Source organism: Rhea americana, unplaced genomic scaffold, assembly GCF_003343005.1.
Source record: "Rhea americana isolate MKP2758 unplaced genomic scaffold, rheAme1 scaffold_69, whole genome shotgun sequence".
NCBI classification, from domain to species: domain Eukaryota; kingdom Metazoa; phylum Chordata; class Aves; order Rheiformes; family Rheidae; genus Rhea; species Rhea americana.
This window is the reverse complement of record NW_028186856.1, coordinates 1,327,734-1,344,669: the sequence shown is the minus strand read 5'-3', so window position 1 is coordinate 1,344,669 and position 16,936 is coordinate 1,327,734. Positions and strand designations below refer to the sequence as shown.

General features: G+C 35.7%; 1 protein-coding gene across 2 annotated transcripts in view; it reads left to right on the top strand.

The window, feature by feature from the left end:
- Positions 1-16,475, top strand: part of FGD6 (FYVE, RhoGEF and PH domain containing 6) — a 76,543-nt gene extending 60,068 nt beyond the window's left edge. Inside the window, exons 15-21 of one of the 2 annotated variants that reach the window (XM_085321323.1) lie at positions 14-116; positions 634-780; positions 1,583-1,685; positions 3,877-4,004; positions 8,013-8,141; positions 10,742-10,890; positions 13,044-16,475. In XM_085321323.1, the coding sequence (XP_085177449.1) occupies positions 14-116; positions 634-780; positions 1,583-1,685; positions 3,877-4,004; positions 8,013-8,141; positions 10,742-10,890; positions 13,044-13,080 (796 nt within the window). In that variant the 3' untranslated portion in view covers positions 13,081-16,475. Of the gene's footprint in view, positions 1-13; positions 117-633; positions 781-1,582; positions 1,686-3,876; positions 4,005-8,012; positions 8,142-8,348; positions 8,395-10,741; positions 10,891-13,043 lie in introns of those variants that run through there. The other variant, XM_085321324.1, reaches the window with a different exon arrangement.
- Positions 16,476-16,936: the final 461 nt, after the last annotated feature.

The following is a 16,936-nucleotide window of genomic DNA, read 5'->3' as shown; positions in this document are numbered from 1 at the left end:
TTAACTCCAACAGTTCTGCTACAGAAAGAGATGAGTGGTTAGAAGCCATTTCCAGGTCAATTGAAGAATATACAAAAAAGAGAATCACATTTAATCCTAGTAGAAGTCTTGAAGAGGTATACCACACCATATGTTATTTTATTTCCCTTTAAATGTAAAGATTCTTAGGAGATGTTTAGAGAAACAAAAGGCATTTTATGATGAATAATAAAACAGAATAGTAAATTATGAGACTAGATGATGATAGAGCAGAATAATATTTCATAGAATTATTTATTTCAGAAATTTAAACTTTTTACTTCTAAAAAACCCAAACCAGCCTTCTCAATTCTCTCATTAATCTTGAGAAGAGAAAGATGAAATGAGGAGATTTTAATCTGTAGTGGCTACTAATAGAGATATGCTGGTAAAGCTTGGTAGTCACAAAGCCTTTATGAGCCAATTACATGCAGCTTTGTCTTTAGGCTTGTATTATAATGGCTACTGGTAAAACAGCAGATAAGCGTTATTTAAGATGATGACTATATATTAGAGAAGGCTTTCCAGCATTGTTAGAGTTAATCTATAATCACTGGTAAATATTAACGTATTTTTTATTACTCAATTTATGGTATTCTACCGGTGTTTTCTTAGGCAGATCCAGAGAAACAGGAAGAAGATAGCCCGCTAGGATCAAAGGCTCCTATCTGGATTCCTGATACTAGAGCCACTATGTGTATGGTCTGTACTAGTGAATTCACACTGACATGGAGAAGGCATCACTGCAGGGCATGTGGAAAGGTAGGCTAATTTGTAATCATCTTTTTCTGTTAGTCTTTCAGTTTTCTTGTGTGACAAATACAGATAGAGCCTGACTGCACAATAACTGTTTTAAGGGGACACTGTAGTATGACACAGAAGTGTGGGTTAAAAACAGCAGTTATTTAGAGTAAAACATATATGACAGACCAATGTTCAACTTCTAACCTATTCCATATTTCGTGTTTTGAAATACTATTTATGGTTGTCTCCTACTCCTTCAACTGTATAACACAAACCAAGGATGTTAGATGAAGTATTCAAAATACCTTCCTCACTAATTTTCATAAATGATTCTGGTTTTACATTAGGACCAAACTTATTCAATATTTAACTGTTAGGAAATATACAATTAGATAATAAGTCTTTATTTTTCTCAGAATACAGAATTCACTGTATTGAGACATCTGCATTGCAGAGAAATGTCAAGAGAACAATGACTTAGAGCTATTTCATAAAAACCTTCTGAATTCAATAGTTTTCAGTAACACAGACTCACTCTACTTTTCATGAATTGTTAACATTGGCTTATTGAGTTGTGTAATTCAGTTATTTTTCTATTTAAATTTTTATCATTTACAAAATTGTTGGTCAGCTGAGATCACTCATGGAAAAAGAGCAGAATGTCAAATGCATAAGGAAAAGCCAAGATGTTTTTCAGTATAAAATAAAAGTCTATTTGAAGTTCAGTTATGGCCCTAACAGTACTGAAGTGTACATCTTTGAGGYATTTGGTGATTTACAGATACATATCATGCACAATAATGCTTTTATTTGTGTACAGATTGTCTGTCAAGCTTGTTCATCAAATAAACAYGGCTTAGACTACATGAAAAACCAACCAGCAAGAGTGTGCGATCATTGCTTCAGAGAACTACAGAAACAAGGTAAAGAAAATCTGCCCAACTAGTCTCTCATTTCTGTAGCCCTTGTTCCCAAAGTGTGTGCTTCATCTTTATTGTGTTTTTTTTGCAACACTCCTTTGAAATAGAGAAGTGCTATCAAGGAATTAAGATGCAGAGATCTGGGAACATAAAGTGATACCTATACCTTTTTTTGTGAATTACGTGTTCAAGTGTCTAATTCTGTTTAATTGCCTGAGAACCTATAGCATCTGAAGTTATAAGAGCCCAAACAGCTTACTGTGGAGCAARCTATGAAGTGAATTTGCCATTCACTGGCCCTTCCTTGGTTACAGTCCACATGCATGCATGTACCCTGTGGTAAATGACACGAAGCTTTTGCTTGCTTTCTTCTTAGGTTAACCTGTGTTAAATTACTTTTCATTTACCATAGGGTACAAGTAGGCATTAAATTCCTTGTAACTTACCAGTGACATCACAGTGTGTTCACATGTAATTTTGTCCTTTTATAACATGTTTATATGCCCATTCACTTAAATTTTCCCAGCAAAGCTCCTCTGATAGCTAGAGTTCTGGGGCAGTGCTAAAGACATAGGCCTTCATCTTAATGAAGCTGAATCTCTTAATGTCTTTCTCAAGCTTCAGCTTATCTAGGACTTGAAAAGTAGGCATATCTGCACCTCAGTTCTGAGGGCATGATCTAAATGTTGTCCCCAAAGCATGTTTACTGAACACTAACAACAGGGATTTCCATATAAAGCACCATAGCTAGAGGCATTTTCAGTGAAACATTTTCTGGTAATGTGGTACTATTAATGCCTGCCAGCAAGCAAAGTTTGGATAGCCTTGTGATGATAACACTTCCTCAGAGAGGAGGTCCAGGGTCAGTTTGCTTCTCAAGCTGAGAGGATACAATTCCATGTCTTTGGAATAAGCTTCAGGTCATTATGTAGGAATAAATATAAAATCAATAAGGGTACTCCACCCAGGAAGGTGAGACTCAGTCCCGCTTCACAAGACTTGCTCTGAATTGTGTCCAAAAACTCTAGCGTAAAGCACACATTCATAAGCAAGGGCTGAAAACGTGTGGGCCCTTCCCTCTGGGGGAAGGGGCTCCAGTTTGATACAAGCTGTCTAGGGTCCTGGAGGAAACCTCTGATGCCTTGATGAAATAATCAGGCCATGGCCTCCAGCRTGCTAGGAGTAGCACCTTATTAGCTGGATGCAGAAGACAGCATCAATAGCCCTTGGGGTGGTGGGAGTCTATGAAGACGGGAAAGGGGGGATTGCCTGGGACACCTGCAGGTCTCCCTTGGACACTAGAGGCTGCTGTGCTGCAGGCAATTGCAGGTCCTTTTTAGCACTCAGAGCTATACGAAGAGCTGCAGAGCACGTGCAGTACAGCTGGGAATCCAGTGATTCTCCTGCTTTCCTCATTATTAACAGCACCTTCAAGCACAACTCAAAAAAAAAAAAAAAAAAAAGAGAGAGAGAGAGAGAGAGAGAGAGAGAGAGAATTAATGAAGCTTAGAACAGCTCTCCTCCTTCCAGTCTGGACTAGAAAGTAGTGGTGGGTGTTGCTAGAAAAGGGGGCCGTAGTGTTGCAGAAGTCTTCTGAGGGAGATACAGGACCTGCCTAGGGCAATGCAGAAAGACAGGGCATGCCCTGGAGAYAGGAATGAATTAGAGGTGTGTCATGGCATGATGCTGAAAGAGGAGCCCTACTGCAGCYGTACTGAGAAAAGCAAAGAAAAGGGTAATGAACTGAGGGACAGAGTTGGGGAATTGAGTTGAAGCAGAGACTGAATTGAAATGGATATCTTTAAAAATTTAAATYGTTTTTAACACTTGAATTTTTTTTTATCATGAATATGATGGTATAAACAGTTCAACAGCAAGAAAATAGGCTTTGAAACCAAGCAAGACCAATCTGTTTAGTTTTAAACATCTTGTGTTTTTTATGGCTTTATCATGAGTTGGAGGGTTCTGACTCATTCTGTTAGTGATAATACTGAGAAGTTAATTCAACACTGAATTTAATGTAGTTAGGAATTACATTGTTACAGGCAGATTGGCAAGAGATGAGCAGCCTACGTTTGAAACACTGCAGGCTGAATAAAAATATAATCTGCTTTTGAGAAAAATGTCCAAGGATCATTTCCTGTGTTTAGTCGTCTGTGACGTGAAAGCAATATATTCATCCTATGCATTTTAGATAACCAGTGCACTCCCAAGAGTGGATCTCCAGTCAACCATAAATCTCCATCCAGTGCCTTGTCTACAGTGTTACATAGTATTCCATCTGGAAGAAAACAGAAGAAAATTCCTGCAGCTCTCAAAGAAGTAAGTGCTTTATTAGTCAAAAATAATGCTTTGTTGGTATTACATCATCAGTGTTGATGATGGAAAAGTTAATTGATATTTTAGCTGTGTTTTCTACAATGAAGAGTTAAAATTCATTTGCAATATTGATTTGGGCCTCAGTTTTACCTAGGCAGGATCCTGACCTATGAAGTAGTACATAAATTGCATAAACTTCTTTGAGTCTGTGATTCAAAGATGTAGCCTGGAATAATAATTTCTTGTTTCCCATGTTTCAAGGAATTGTCATTTACTTCTGCATCAGTAGTAAATCAGACTCCCATACCAGCTCAGCAGTTAGCTTTTGATGAGAAAAGATAGAGCTAAACTCTGCCCACCTACACTGGAGGGCTTGGGAATGGGAGGAAGGAATTCTTCTAATGTGGGTCCTCCAGATGTAAATGGTCCTAGGTGTTTCAGTCCTCTCTTGTCCTCCTCTATCCAGTTTAAGTCCCARCTCTCAGTGGCTCCAGCAACCTGTCTTTCAGAGCAGATAGAGGCAGACAAAATTTTTCTCCAGCCATTTATGACTCATGCATCTGGGTTAATCAGCAACAATAACTTGAGATCAGGTTAGAATTTGAGTCTTTGACTCTGAATGTTTATTTTAAAAGGAAAAAAAATGCACAAGTTATGATAGAAGTGATGTACTAACTGTGTACGAGCTACATGGTTGATGGTTTAGTTATGCTACAGCTGTTAAAATTTTACRCAGTTAAATAAACCTTTTAATTTAGTTACTGATATTGACTTTGTGATTTCTTAGCCATTTGAACTCTGGTGGAAAGTGCCAGAACAAAACTTCATTTCAGTAATGACTACAGACACTATGTAAGTTCTTCACACAGTAACATCAACACAAAAGCAGAGCTGATTTCTTTTTTAAAAAAAAAAGAAAGAAAGAAAGAAATCCCTGTAGGTAGCAGCAGAAAGCCCTACATGTRGAAACCAACTTTCAGACCCCAGTAGAGGGGATTTAGCTTTCAAAGTTGTCCTTTTCAAGATGTTTTGGATAGTTGATCCCCACCTAGATAACGTGGTATGTCAGCAAAGCTGAAAGAGGCTTGGTAGATTCTCAGCTATTAACTTGCTGGACAAGTGGAAATCCGAGTCAGTTTTCTTACCAAGCTGTTAACTTCCTAAGACAGCTTGCTTTGGGAGTATTATTAACATTCTGTTTTCCAACAGAGCTTTAAGAAACACAAATATAAAATATGTTSATTGGTGCCTAAGATCAGGGCCTCTAGTTTACTGTAGTGCTTCACGTTCTGTACCGTAACCCTATTTGAGAGATACCCAACATGTAATTATTCTGTCTTCTAAAGATCAGACATCTTCMTAATGCTAGACTTCTACTCAGTGAGGGAGAACAGATATTACCTGAAAGCTACTAATATTAGATCAATTGAAATGTATCTGGCAAGAGAGCCCCCTTTTAAAAACAAGGAAAAGATAGTAGGGTTTTTGAATAGTGACCCACGATTGTGGTACAGCTCTTGCATTTCCTTTGCGTTGTCATTAGATGTTGGTGTCTACTCATGTTTTTAATATTGTGATACCTATCAAGATAAAAAAAATATTGTAAGTCATGACCAAGCTGGATTTTTCCCTATTCTTGAAAAGGCAATGAAAATACATAATAGGCATTATCCTTATGAATAAAGCTGCTATTGCAAGAACAGAAAGAAGCTTACCTGCTGTAACATATACTGCAATTTATCTATTTTATAATCATTTAAAATGTCTATGCATTTTTCTGGTATATGATACATTAGACTTCTCTGAGGTTCTGCTATATTTCTTTGTATGCAACCTGTGAGAGATTCTTAACACAACTTTCAGTGTGTCAGCTTTGGCTGTGCTGTATCAATACTCTAGGTAAGATGCAGCTCAGGCAATTAGTCTTCCTTAACACCTGCTAAGTTTTATTATGGCTGTTTTTATGTTCTGGGAAATATGTTGCTGAAACTTTCTGTCAGGCATTAGCAATTTTATAAGTTCTCTAGATACTTTGGTGGATAATTCTAGTGAAAACCATGATTATTAGAAAAATAATTTGGATTAAATGTAATTATAATTTCAGCTGCTGGCATCAATTGACAAATTAATCTCAAGGCTGAAAGCAGTATGACTTCCTAGCATCAGAATGTGTTTTTGTGTTAAAGTATGAACATGTTGCTTGAAGAAAAAGTACTACTTGAATATTTTTATCTTTAAAACTTTTCTTATTTGAAAGGAATTGTTCAAGATGCAACTATGTTTCTGCTTTGAAAGTCATTTTTAAACTTTCTCCTGTAAAGATGTGGCAGAATGTTGAGATCTACATTATTGGTATTTGAAACTGCTTGCAATTATCTAAGTACATCTGGCAAGTTAGAACTGTTGCAATCTGATAGGAAATTAGAGTTTGATAAGAATGTTGAAAAACACAGTGGACGAATCTCTATGGTGGTATAAATTGATGCAGTTCCACTTGCAGAGTCTTTGCCAGGCACCAGCAGGGCTGACCAGGGGGACGTTACGTGTGTGTTTGTGCCTGAGCGCTAGTCACACCTGTAACGATAGCCCTGTGACGGCTTTAACACACACACAGAGGGGAAAGGGGCCTCTGCTCAGAAATCCTGTGATTCCTTCTACTCTCCTAATGTTAACCTCAGCTTGTAATGACTGAGGCCTAGCTGGTGGCGTACTCTGGCATAGAGGTTCTTTGTTTGTTTTCTTAATCCACATTCTGATATCATAAAGTACAACGCATAAAATCAGATCAAATGAAAAAAATACTTAATATCAAAGTATAGAATAAATTTCTTAGTTCTCTATGACATTATCTAATTTTAAAAGGCAGTCTTGTTTAGCTAAAAGTCCCCAAAGTAATAGGACATTAGGAATCTCCATGCCAAATGATATATTTCCAGCAAATAGTAAGGATTCAGTTATATTGAAGGTAAAGATCAGTGTTTAGATTATAGTTCTTCTTATAGCCATTAAGATAGCTGTTTCCTCACCTGTAACTGCAAGAAGAGGCAATTACCTGAAACAGGGCAACCTGAGCTGTTGCTGGATAAATCAGTATGACACTGCATGTTATGTCTTAAATAGCAGACAAATATTTCAGTAAAAAATACACTCAGTGAATGAAGTATACAACTTCCAGCATGCACAATGAAAGATATTTTTAATTAAAGGCTATTTAACCTTACATTGACTCTCATGCAAGTTGCATTTGTCTAGCTGACACACAGTTTTCACCACCAGCCACATGTTGAAATTTTAAGAAAAGTGAAAGAGCTTTAAGRTGAAGGTATCCCTCTACTAATGAGAGAAAACAAAATAAATCAGACAGACACCACATGGTAAGAATTGTTCCATAAATCATTTCATTTGAAAGCTGGTAGGCAGAAGAAAAGATTACCTAAATGGTTTTCTTTGTGTCACGTCAGTGAGTCTTCAGTTGGCTACAGCAATTACTTGTTGATACCAGAGGCTGTCGACTGGCTGCRGTTCTGAGTGAAGGAAAGTTTGACTCGGTCATGTCTACGGGCTTGACACTGCTTGCAACCAGCAATTGTGACAGCAATAGTCGAGTCAGAAGGATAAGGATTCTTCTTTAGCTTTCGTTTTCTGAAGGTGTTTGGCTGGTCTCTGTCGCACCTGCAGCCGCCCTCAGGTTGCTTTGCAGTTCAGGATGGAATATTCCCTTTCCAAAGTAACTGCTGTCACCTACAGAGGGCTACATGTTGCTGTTATTCTCCTGTACTACCAGAACATGACCTGCATTTGAACAACTGTAACAGTGACTTTTGATCTGATGTCTTGAATGCAAGGAATGTAATTAGGACTCTAATTTATTTGAGTTGGCTTGTTATGTTGCACTAATTTTCATGGTATCTTGTCCTTCAGAATAATCTGTGTACAGTCTGTGAAAATTAAACAGCCGTTCTGCAGAATGCAGATGGATGTGCACATGCTTCTGGTGTTGTTTMATTTCAGGTTTCAGCAAATACCGAAGACTCTACAATGAGCGGATACTTACACAGATCTAAGGGCAGTAAGAAACCATGGAAACACCTATGGTTTGTTATWAAAAATAAGGTGCTTTACACGTATGCTGCTAGTGAGGTAAGAGACAACATACTAGAAATCAAATAAACATCCAATGATAATACTTTATTTATAACAAGATTGTTCATTTTTATGATCTAGAAACAAGCTATAAAACTAGATCACCTTACAGCAATTGATCTGATTGCAATATGATACTTTGAGAAGGCCCAGTGAGCTTGGTACAGTAATATGCTGATATAGCTATGCTGTTTCTGATTCCAGACCTAGCTTGAGTACCTCTGCACTGCACACCATTGCACAGTTGTAGGTATGTTCTGAGTCAGTCGAATACATGGGGAGTCTGTTTAGATGCATCATATTGCAATAGTGACAAAACCAACAGCATCTTGAAGTATCTCGTTTTGCAGTTCCATGAGGTATTTTGTATGCTTGGAAAATGAGCAAACTAAATCTCTCAGCTTCTCTTCAAACTGTCTCTTTCAGCCTAGAATTAACATTTAATAAACACTGCTGCAGTAGAAAATAAGAAATGCATCTTGTCTAATGGCTTTTTTATTTAGAATATTTAGTCCTATTGTGGTATGGAGTATTCTCTAACCAGTATATAAAGATCTGCACATACTAAGGATATTGTATTTTTCTCATATCTATAACATTTTGCAACATATATGGATGTATTCTAGAGTTAAAGTTTGAATTTTAGATTATTTTGTGTTACATATTATAGCTTGCTTATAGCTTTCAAAAGCAAAATACGCAAAGCATCTGTTTAGGAGAGTGCTATCCCTCATTTTCTTTAGAAATGGTAAGGCTCAACCATCCTGAGCATGTAAAGAATAGCCCTTCTTTACCACCACTTCATCCCAGTTTCCACCCTTAGCTATTTCCTTGTTTTATGGGGAATTGTGCTCAGTTTTATTGCTAGGTTGCAGTGTTCTAATGCAAACTTTGTTAATTTAGCACTTCTGAATTATGTCCAGAACCTGTAATGTTACTGCAACTATAGAATGGGCAATAGCAAATAATCAGGTAGTTCTAAAAAGATCTTTGATAATTACGTACACAAAAAAAAATCTTTGCAGAGATTTGAAAAATATTTTAGAGCACTATCTCTCTCCTGTCAGTTGTGAGGGAGATTTTGGCAACCATGAAGAAAGGCATGTTAGTCTCTGGCAGTCACCTTCAGTTTTCTTTTGCTTGGCTTCCTCTGAGATTGCAGCTACTCTGGGAGGCTTCTGTTCGCAGCTTATGATCACAAAATTATTTTTTTCCTGTTTTCTTTACACTAAGAAATAGGTCCTTAGTTTTTGTCTTGAGGAGCTGTTGCACCAGATTGCTTGGAGACTTTCAAGGAAAGGTTGTAATGACTAGTCCAATGCAGCTTTAGCCAGAAACCCCCACATAAGCCTTTTATATTAGTTGCCTTATTAGTGAACCCCCACTTAAGATTGTTGCCTTTGATTCAGAAGCTTATTGGCTGTATTCAAAATGACAAAGCTTATACTCTGATTAGTGGCATGAAGACCTAAAATACTAAATCARATTGCTCTACTTGATTTGTCTGTCTTCCAAAATCAAGAAATCCTGCATTCGTAGGAGACTTTTGTTTTGATCTAGAAGCCATTGTCCAAGTCTTCACCTGATGTGTCAGCATTTACATACGGTCTTTGTATTCTCTATCCATAAGCATTGCACAATCTGGTCTAGTTGCACAACAGTATTATGGAATTTGCCCAGGATGAAAATACTTTTTTCCAAAAATGCTGTACAGTATCTTTATAAACTAAAAGATAAGAATATCATAAAGGGAAGTAATTGGGATAAATGYAGAAGGAAAAGGCCAGGTTTTGAAATTAAATGAAGAAAACCCAGAYGTGTATAGGGAGGGGAAGCATCATACATGTTTGCTGTGTTGTTGCTCTTTCCTAGCCAATGACTTCTGAATACTCACTTTTTTTTTTCACCTTGTTAATTTTCGGCAACAAAAAGCAAAGTAAGTTTAGGCATCGAAACAATTTGGAGTACAACTGTAGTGACTGAAAACATAGTCTACATCTATAGCTATTTCTGTTAGTGTACTCAGTAGAGGCAATAGCATCCTGGATCAGTTTCTCCAGGAATACTTTCACCACTTCACAGCTCTCTTCACTGATAAGCCCAGAAAGACTTTTTACGCGCCACAGTGAGCCAGCTTACAAACACTGGGTTTTGTGATGCCCTGAATGTTATCAGAGAACACCTTATAATCTCATTTAGTCTCTCCATTGCAGCATTTTTCAGACATGAAAACTTACCAAGATTGCTGGAGATGGTACTGGGCTAGATGGACCTTCGGTCTGAAGCCATGTGGTGGCAGGTCTTTTGATACACAATAAGTTCTTATTGGGCAGAATGAGGAGACTAGGTGGTGAGGGAGAAGACTTGTGTTATCAGCAGAGGATGAGGGACAGTTGAAGTCTATAAGGTTTTGTTATTTCCTATTCACCGATTCATGCATGGAGGCTATAAAAGCATTTTGTGCATGACTGTTTGTAATAACTTGTTTGATCTGTTGCAATGGTATGGTGCATGAATATAGTCTAAAAGAATTGCTCAGTATATCTTATGAGCTCTATTTCTGTCTTGTGTTGTTTTTTGTTTTTTTTCTGAAATAGGATGTGGCAGCGCTAGAGAGCCAGCCTTTACTGGGATTCACAGTCAGTGAAGTAAAAGACGAAAACTCAGARTCCAGAGTGTTCCATTTACTGCACAAAAACACTTTATTTTACATATTCAAAGCAGATGATCCTCATTCAGCTCAAAAGTAAGAAACTATTTGAATTCATTCCTGTTACTTTTTTTTCTAGGGAAGATGTTTCAGAAGTCATGAATGTTAATATTCATGGACTAAGTGTATGTATGAAAAATGCATAATATGTCAATAAATATTTTTAAAAAATAAAACTGTTTAAACAGAGGATACTGGTTTCGTTAGGACTTCTTAGACAGAGGTCTAAACCAAGCAAAATCAGGCAAAACCTTCTCATTTTTGCTTTAAATGAAGAAGCAGATTTTCCTCTGCAGAAGAATAAATATAAGAGAATGGAAAAGTGTAAGATAAAATATTAAATCTGTTTTATTGATAAACCATTCTTTTATCTCTATCCTTGATCTGTTCAAATGAAAATTGAATGTTAGTTTTGCAGAAAACCAAAAAGCATGTTTTAAGAGTTAACCAGTCTGTTTTGTTTTACCATTTCAAGCTATATAACTCCTTCAGGTTTGTTTGAATTTGTAAAACCATTTATCTGTTTATATACAAAATAATCTAGAAACTTCATCATTAATTAGGTGAAAATATTTCCTGTTAAGTCATGGAATAAATTAGAAGTGAGCACGCAAGCAATGCATTTACATATCTTGCCTATGTACCTAGGTTATCTGACTGATTTCACTGCAATTTTTSCAAATGAATTTTACATTTAAAAAATAGATTTAATGGGCTAAGTAGTCCATTATTAATACTTAAACATTAAAAAGTTTGTCATTAAAAAGTTTGTAGCTATAGTTTGTGCAAATACCAACATTCAAAAAAACAAAGTACCTTAATAATGCTTTCAAAACCTGGAAGCTTTTATTTGTCTTTTTTTTGTCTCCAGATGCGCACAAACATTTTATTGTTACTTAAGGCAGTATTTTCTTGTTTCAGTGTGCCCTCATTTGTACTATATGAAATAAAATTAACCCAGTCCAAGGCTTTCAATAGATTTGTTTTCCTATTCAGTCAATGGCTTTTGTAACCCATAGGAAAACTTGTAATTCAATGTAGTCTGTTTTACCTAGGCTATGAATAAAATTATGTACCTTAAATTGCAATGTTTCTCAAGTATTTAATATCCTAGGGATATTTATGCTGAACTTACAGARTAAATGCTGCTTTGATAGCATTAAAAGGAAAAAAAAACTATCTACCTCTACCCCATGCATGCATGCATGCACACACCACCACCAYCCCTTGTTGGCTTGTCTTCCTCTATAGGCACTCTTTTTCCCTCTTAGGGCCAAAGAAATATTGGATGTATTTGTTTAAGTGCAGTAAACAGATGCTTACTTTTTAATGAGCTTTGAAATTTGTGAATATAGTACTATGTTCAATGCTTAAGGTGTTAATAAATGTGTTATATTTAGTGCTTTGAACATAATCAGTCCTTTGAGCATTTTAGTCATTTTTAATGAATATATGGCAGTGGAAAATAGAGTAAACCTTAAAAAGTAGGGCACAGAAGTTTGAACTGTTTTCAGAAGATGTGCATGGGGTATACACATGCTTAATATGTTCTTGCCAAAAGCTTGAATTCAAAGATGACTGACACAGTTAAAMTACAAACTTGAGGCAAGGAAGGATGTGACTAATGCACCTTGTATTTGCTTTGAATTTCCAYGATCACAATCATATTAGTCGTCATCTTATTCAATTCTTGGAAGATTTTCAGTCAACATCAAATCAGTGTTTGCTTATTCTTCAGTATGTGGACCCCTTGACTTTAAATGCACACGGTTCAGCCCTCACTCTGAAAACAGCAATCTTCTCTTACTGTGGTTGTCAATGCAGCATCAAAGTACTTGAGAAACAATTTTTTATAGCATCTTTGAATGTGAGGATGTTTATCACCCCTGTAATAAAGTAGGAACTTTATTCCCTTTACTCCCAACTTCTTGAAAAGCTGTGTGTGTGTAATTTCAGGAGGGAAGAACTATGAGAAAAATAGTTTCTATCATCTGGCCTTGTACTGATATTTAACAGGTCATTAGCAAGCTTTGAATGTTTGGACTCTTGGACRAACTTTTGGTATTTGAGTTAACAGAGCAACTGGTAGTGGATGTATAATGTTACTCTGTGTGTGGTTCTTCAGCAAGTGGGCAGTATGATTTGAACTTTTACCAGCAGCTTCCTAATACCTATTAATTTTTTAATAGGTGGATAGAAGCTTTTCAAGAAGGCACCATATTATAGTGGTGTCAGCACCGTGTCTGAAAATCTAAAGCAAAATGTCTGGAGACGATGCTAGAATATACACCGTACAGCAACATTGTTCAAAGAAATGGAATCCTGCCATGTCAACCTACACAAAATTGTATATTTGTCAGAATTAGGAATTGTTGCTTTTTTAATGCGAGGTAATATTTTTTAAAGAATTGTGTGTATTTCTGTGTTGATACAAAATGTGTTATTTATTAAATTCCAGTGTTTACTTTAATGGTCATAATTATTTGTAAAGTCTGCATTGAATTCCAAAATGCCCTTGTCTTCAGAATGGTAGATGGTTGGTCAAAATATTTTTAGATTTTTTTTTTAAGCACAAACTTTATTGCAGTTGTGTATTTCCTCATGATTTTTATAGATCTTGAATTGCTGATACTCACTCTGCAACTTAGCAAGAACAGATCAGAATAGGAATTTTGAAAGAGATTTTAGACTTTTGTTTAGTTATATAAAACTCCTTTATGAGAAGCTGTATAATAATGCTGCTTTTCTCCTCTAATGGCAGCTGAAGTCCTGTATACCAGTACAGTAAAGCAGTACAACAAATTCTGTATCACAGAAGCTCTTGCAAAGTACAACTCAATTGTTAAAAAAGAGGAAAGGGAAAAATATTTTAAAGCAGACTTTGCAATTTCCAAGATAATGCACTAGAGCTTTTACAATACTGCAGAAACCAAAGAGACTAAATTAATTATCTTTTTWAAAAAAAATTRCAGGATATATATTTTCTTTTATGTWCCAGTAGTAAATTAAAGTAGAGTCAAAATTAATTTTTTTGCATACAGAGAAAGATTACACATCTCAAAATTCTTCATATTTAATGAGTTCTGTACACAGTATGAAACACTGTATAAAGTACTGCTCAAAAAAATTAAATATATGCCCTTCCCCCAAAATCTTAAAAATGATATGCATAAATATTATGTTTAAACTGGAATTGCCATAGCAAGAAAACACAACTTTTTACTGAAGATGCATATCATTCTTTGAATACCTTTTTGTTTACACTATGATTTGTTCTTTTTGACACTTTAAAACACTTTTTTTTTTTAACTTTAGAAAACTGTCAGTATACCTCATTAGGAAATACTTACTGATAATTCTGGTGCATTTATTCTATTTAAATTTTGAAAAACTGTTAACACTGTAATAGCATAAATGGAACTAGAACTATGAAAAACACATGAAAGGAAGTCAAATGCAATGCATATGTAGCCTGCCAATTAATTTTACTGTGTGTTACRTTTTTCAGTGATCATCTGGATCAAGCTAATTTCAGTAACAGGATTAAGAGCAATTGCTGGTTTAAATCCATGTTGACAGTTGTTCTATGGTTGGACAAAGTAGAACTGGGAGAGAATTTGGGTTAGGGATTTCCTGTGAGTTATCCCCAATTACCTGTGTTGATGGAAGTCCTAATATAGACAAAAACCAGGGAGCACCTATTTTTACTGATATATTGACTCATGTCCTGGTTCAACAGAGTATTTGCAATTCGTTTACATTGAAGGATCTGGGGTTAATTATTTGATGGAACAGGAGGGACATTCATAAGTAGTGACAAATGGGGGATTTAACCATATTTGATTAGAATGATTGTGAACTCTATGGAACTTACCAAAGCCCGGTCTACTGCAGCTCGGTGCTGGATGCGGCTTYACAATGTGTAGATGACACTAGAAAACAGGTGATAGAATTAGTAGTTAGCAGTTATCACAGAAAGACTTGGAATGAAAATGCAAACCAAAATATTGTTGTTCCTTCAAAGTAATACCTCAGGATCACGTTTAAGATATTAATATTAACAGCTCTGAGGAAGCTTGCCTTCCAGAGCACCTGCTCAGTTAATCAGGGAGTTTGGAAGCCTAATGCTTTAACTAATTTTATTGACTTCAAGCATTTCAGAAGTCCTGAGGACCTTTCTGAACCAGGGCCTTAAGGCTGTTGATCTGGCATYTGTCTTCAACACTGGAGATTTGACCAGATAGTGTTTGAAAATCAATGGGAATTAGATCAAAGCCTTTATTTACACATTTTTTTAATGTGATAAATATTCTTTTTTRGTTACATATTTAAAGGGCTTTTATGTAATTTTTCAGAAACAGCTGCTGACTGAAGCCAAGTAAGCTATTAGCATGTCTCATCAGGTGATTTCTGACATGCTTTTACTGTGTCCAAAGTAAAGCTGATACTAATATAACATAGATGTCATGTGGTTCTTTCAATTGATGTTATCAAATGGAAGAACTTCTTAATATTTTTATATGAACTACACACCAGCAAAGATGGAGAGCCTTGAGCTTCTAAATAAAAAATATGTTCATGGCTAGAAGCAAGCTAATTTTGTTTTAAATTTATGGTTTGATATTGATTTCTTCAGTGCAAAATTGAAACAGAGCAATAAAAGTCAAAACACAGTGAAGTGCCAAATTCTGCTTCATGTATGGCATGAAACTACCTCTAAATGGTTTGGTGCAGAAYAGGAAAATATTTTAGTGTTCTATAGAAGTCAGAGAACTTCTTCCAGAAGCAGTTGATCAGCCAAAAATCTTGAGACACAAATATATTTGAATAGAGCCTTAAAAACATTAGTAGACATGCTACAGTCTAATTATGTATGAAATAGGTGAAATTTTGTAGTATAAACATATAAATATTTTTTTGCTTTCTCCAGCACTAGTGGTTTGTATCATATGAAAAAAATTTCCAGGACCTCCAACATAGGTATTTTCATAATGTTTTCAGATGACTGCTTTTCAAACTGTTACCCGATTTCTCCCTTCTGCCCTTTTATTCATTACCACTGAAGATTAAGTAGTCACTTCTACATTTGACTCTTACATCAGCAGATTTATGAAACAAGACCAATAGTTTTTAAACACCTGGCTACCTCTTATAAAGATCTATAGTTATTTAAGGTTGGTTAGTAGAGTATGAGACAAACATTAGCATTGAAGAGTAGTTCTAGCATCCTTAATCTTGGATAAATGAAAGGTTTTTAGGATCCTAAATCATTGACTTAAAACTTCTTATTGTCCCTGCAGTACTTAAATGAATGGATGAACAAATATGGAACATACTTTACTAGGGGTTTTTTGTGTATGGAAAGTGGACTACCAAATTATTTAAATGACATCACAAGGTAAAGAGTTGGTTGGAGAGACATATTCAATGCATTTGTTTGTCCTAGCTCCTGTTGAGTGAATTTACCATCCAAATAGACTTTTATTTGGAACAGTCCTAAATTGTTCTGTCTAAATGGAAGAGTAGAATCTTTATTTTGTAAATGAAAAGTGCCAAAAGTTGTTGTAAATATTCTTGTGGATATGTATCATTTTTGTATAAATAAATTCACATTAATTGAATCTCTGTTTTTTGGGAAATATTTTCAAGTCTTTTATGTGTTAGGCAATTAATTTATTAATTGATTTCCAAATGACATAATTTGTTGTTGTTATCACACATGTCTGTTTTAATTAAAAGTCTGTATTAGGTTTGGTCATTACAAACATTAAAAACTTTGAACAGGTTATATGCATGGGGTGGCATATTGCTGCTGAGTTTACTGCAACCTGAAACACGTTTTAAGTGAATTGTCTTGCTCRTGTTAACCGAGACACTATACACACTCTTCTTGCAAAAACTGGCATCCTTGCCATGAAAACTATTTTCATCTTYCTGCCTTGTTGTCTTTTTCCTATAGCTGCATCTTGCTGTCARGTACTTCACTTCTGTTCCCTCAAAAACTGAAAGACTATGTCTTCACAAGTTCATGATGTTTCAATTTTCTACAGAGCCTTTTTCTCAACAGGGTGAGGAGCCTGTG